The 4,094-nt window shown below is 34.0% G+C and overlaps 1 protein-coding gene and 1 long non-coding RNA gene across 2 annotated transcripts; both read right to left on the bottom strand.

Annotated features, from left to right (window-relative positions):
- Positions 1 to 965: 965 nt before the first annotated feature.
- Positions 966 to 2,075, bottom strand: LOC131237198 (uncharacterized). The gene is made up of 3 exons (XR_009167105.1): positions 1,574 to 2,075; positions 1,422 to 1,482; positions 966 to 1,269 (listed from the first exon to the last, which is right to left on the bottom strand). It is a non-coding gene; the product is annotated as an uncharacterized LOC131237198 (long non-coding RNA).
- An 816-nt stretch (positions 2,076 to 2,891) lies between these two features.
- Positions 2,892 to 3,659, bottom strand: LOC131225919 (protein FAR1-RELATED SEQUENCE 5-like). The gene has a single exon (XM_058221533.1). The coding sequence runs from the start codon at positions 3,657 to 3,659 to the stop codon at positions 2,892 to 2,894; it is 768 nt and encodes a 255-aa protein (XP_058077516.1).
- Between the last annotated feature and the right edge of the window lie 435 nt (positions 3,660 to 4,094).

Below are 4,094 nucleotides of genomic sequence, written 5' to 3'. Positions count from 1 at the left end.
TATTAGAAGCAGAAATTGCCTCATGTTGTCAGGCAAAATAGACATGTCCCAAGCCTGTTGAAAAAGGTGGTCGAACGATGACCTATCAACCTCGAATAGCAGTGCCTTTGTTATTGTAAACTTGCGTTGAATGATCTCAGATCTGCACAAAAACAAAAAGTACTTGAAATTGGTTTTTTTTTTTAAAAAAAAAGAGAAAAAAATGCAACCCATGAGCAAGTCAGCACATTGAATGAGATGATGGGCATGTACTTATGCTGCAATTCATTTCTAGCCTCAATCAGGCAATTTGCAAACTGGCCAACCTGCACAATGAGAAGCTCTCCACTCCTTGAAATCTGAGTGTATACAGACTAGTATTTTGTGCACCTCTCCACATGCTTGGAGACGTCTCTGCGCATGTTAGGCCAATAGAAACTTTCTTCTACTAAGCTTAATTTGATTAAAGAGATGAATGAGAAAATCAATTTCAGTAACTTGTTACCTGATCAAAACTTATAAATGCTATCATCAAACTGAAACTCAGAAACATTTCAAATTAGATTGATTGGGAATCTTCCCTCTCAAAGAAAACCACAGCAGTAACCAACCTTCCCATCTGCTTATGAAGCTTTCTCACCCCTTCAAAAATCTCCCACAAGCCTTGCAGGGCAGCCTGCTCCACTAGACCTTTTCAATGCTACCAGCTGCATCTTACAACCCCATGAGAGGTTTCCCATACATCACCACCACCACCACCATCATCCACACCATTCATATCAATGAAAGATGGAGCTTACAGAATTAATATCAATGAAAGAAAATGTTATTTCTCACTTATTTACTTCTATCAATGAAAATCTTGCAATATCACTTATTTACAATATCACTTATTTGCAATATCAATGAATTAATATCACTTATTTACAGAATTAATATCAATGAAAGAAAATGTTATTAATATCAATGAAGCACAAAATCTTGCAATCATACCAAGTCAATTAATATTTCTCACTTATTTACTTCTATGTATGTTATTAGAAAAAACAAAATGTTATTCAAAATTTCAATGACCTTAAAACACCGATCAACAACAGTTGAATGTTTCACTGTCCTTGAAACATGCATGCAAATATTTTATAATAAGAATATGAAAATTGAAAAAAAAAATGCACATTATTGCCATGAAAATGAAATCAATCCACATAGTTGACATTAAGAGTAGTGGATGCTTCAACAACTCCGTGATCTATAATAGGTATCTTCTTAGTAAACAATTTCAAGTTATTCCTGCATACAGAACAACCGGAAAAAATTTCAGTTATACATCCATTGAAACTTAACTATATGCATGAAAAGGAAAAGAACCAAAAAATGTAGGCATCAAAAGGAAAAGAACATATATTTAAGTTTTATTTTAATAAAAGGGTTAGAATTCATACATGTAGCCGATGGCGTAAGCTTGTAGACATTTAAGACATCATGCCTTTGGTACCGATCAATCTAATCATGTGAGATTATATAAGTACATGAAAATTGAAAGTATATATTAAGCATTCATTAATAAATGTCTTGATAGTTATTTTTTAATTACCTTGATTTAACATCCTACTATGACCCTACACTATATTTTTTCCTCTTGGCCTACCAACAGCTTTTCCCTTTCCTCTTTCAATGTTAGTGCCATAACTGCGAAGATAATGAATCTAGTTTAAAATAATGCAATGTATGTAAGAAATCAAATAAAAATACAAGAAAAATATATATACATGGCTTCTTCAGATGCATTATCAAGTTGGTTATATATAGGACAATTTCGTTTATCATGCCCAATAACCCACTTGTTACACCCACGACATAACTTACTATTCTCCTCCCTGCCAGATTTAAATCTTCTACTTGTTCGGCCTTTAGTACTAACAACCATCGGATCAAGTACTACGTAAGAGTTCTTAGAATGTGCATTGAATAATAGATTGCTTTCACCACCCTCAACATTCTTGTCAATACTGGTTTCTTCTTCGACTCCACATTTTTGACGAACATTTGCAACCAAATCTTCTAAAGCTGATAATACAGGTTCCATTATTTCTGGACTCGTTCCTTCATTTATTAAATAGTTCATCATACGAGATATTTTATTGCGCCCCAAGATGGTTGACTCATCAATGTTTGAAGACAGAGGAGTTGAGTCACTTTTATTTTTTTTCTTTCATATTGCATGTCCACCTTTTAAGTATATAATGAGAAGGCATTTTTATGATGGATTCTTCCTTGATCACAACTAATAAATGCCTGCAAACAATCCCATGAAATTCGACGCTCTGACAAGTACGAGAATCGAACCGTTCATCATGGTTCCAAATAAGTGTATACATTTTATCATTCCTTCTATAGTCGAATATATTATATTTACTTAATGGTCCTTCCCTTACTACCAACTTATTAACAAGTAAAGCACTTTCCTTCACCTCTACTTAAAAGTCATAAAATACTTCTCTTGTATAAATTTTTGCCATCTCTGTTTCAATATCGATCGAGGTTATTGCTACAGGTATGGTATATAAGTGTCATAATCCGATTTCAACTCATTATGCCGACGTTTTTGTAAAGCGCGATCATATCCTTCTGCAAATTCTAATAACATTGACTTATGACTTACAAAATAATCAAAGAAGGCATTCATACCTTCACTCCGTTGTATCGTTGACATCCCTACATAAAACGTTTTCTTGACATAAGCTGGAATCTACATTTTACGTATCGTGTACAAATCTTATAGCCATTTATTTTCTTCAAGGTTATAATCTATAATCATTTTCGACCATAATGCATCAAATTCGGCTTCCTCATCGCACATATATACACAATTTCTCCAATCAGTGTTCAATGATAGGTTCTCATTAATTACTTTACCTTAACTTCTTTGAAAGCTTTTGAATAATGTGCCACATGCACAACCTGTGCTCGGTATTCGGAAATACACTTGCAATTGCAGCAGCAATTGCTGGATCCTGATCTGTGATTATGGCCTTTGGAAGCTTCCCACCCATAGCTTGTAACCATGATTGAAATAACCATTTGAAATCTTCAATGGTTTCACCAAACAGAAGCCCGGCACCAAATAAAGTAGATTGCTTATGGTGGTTGACTTCGACAAATGGACCAAAAGGCATATTAAATTCATTTGTCTTGTATGTTGTGTCAAAACATACAACGTCATCAAAAGCTTCATAGTCTATTTTTGAAATATTATCTGTCCAAAAACAAGATGACAATCTACATTCATTGTCAATCAAAATTGCATAAGTAAAATTATCATCATTCCTGTGTTTATTTTGAAAGTAAAGAAGCAACTCTTGAGCACTTTTGCCATGTTTGTTACGCCTTTGAATTTTTAGAGCATTTCTTGCATCTTCATCAATAAAACCCATTTTCTCAGGTCCTCCAGCTTCATTTGTAAAAAAATTTAACACTTTAGCTGTGCCAATACCTGCTTTTCTCATGTTATCCATAACAACCTTATGGGAATCTGTAAAATGTCGATGTGATCGTAAACAATGAACCTTTCTTGGACTCATTAAATTGTGACTATGTGCTTCCACAAATGTCTTAACTTTCCATTTATCTGATCCATTCTTGTGAACTACAATCTTTGCCTTGCAATCACATCTTGTCATGGCTCTTGGTCTCTTTTGATGATCTGTTGCTTCTATATGCTTGCGATGTCGATACCCTTCCTTAAAACATATAAAACTTCACATAATTGTTTCACCTGTTTTCATACTATTCCGCGTTGAACCTTTTCGTATACTAAATCCACACCATCTAGCATATTCATTGTAGAAATTATACACACCATTTTAAAAAATGAACAACATACCAACTATTGGTTTCACTTCCTTGGGTCCTTCTGGAATGAAATCATATGGATGTGAGATTGTTTCTTCATTATGATTTGTCTGGTATTCATCAGAAATTTGTATATCACCTATGGCATTATCAATACTACATGAACCAATTGAGGGTCCATTATGATTCTCTACACCTGCATTGGGTTTTGACTCCCCAGCTACAAGTTCAAAGTAAACATAAATTCAGTTAATCAAAAGCTA

This window comes from Magnolia sinica, chromosome 2, assembly GCF_029962835.1.
Source record: "Magnolia sinica isolate HGM2019 chromosome 2, MsV1, whole genome shotgun sequence".
Lineage (NCBI taxonomy): Eukaryota > Viridiplantae > Streptophyta > Magnoliopsida > Magnoliales > Magnoliaceae > Magnolia > Magnolia sinica.
This window is presented reverse-complemented; position numbering and strand designations above follow the sequence as displayed.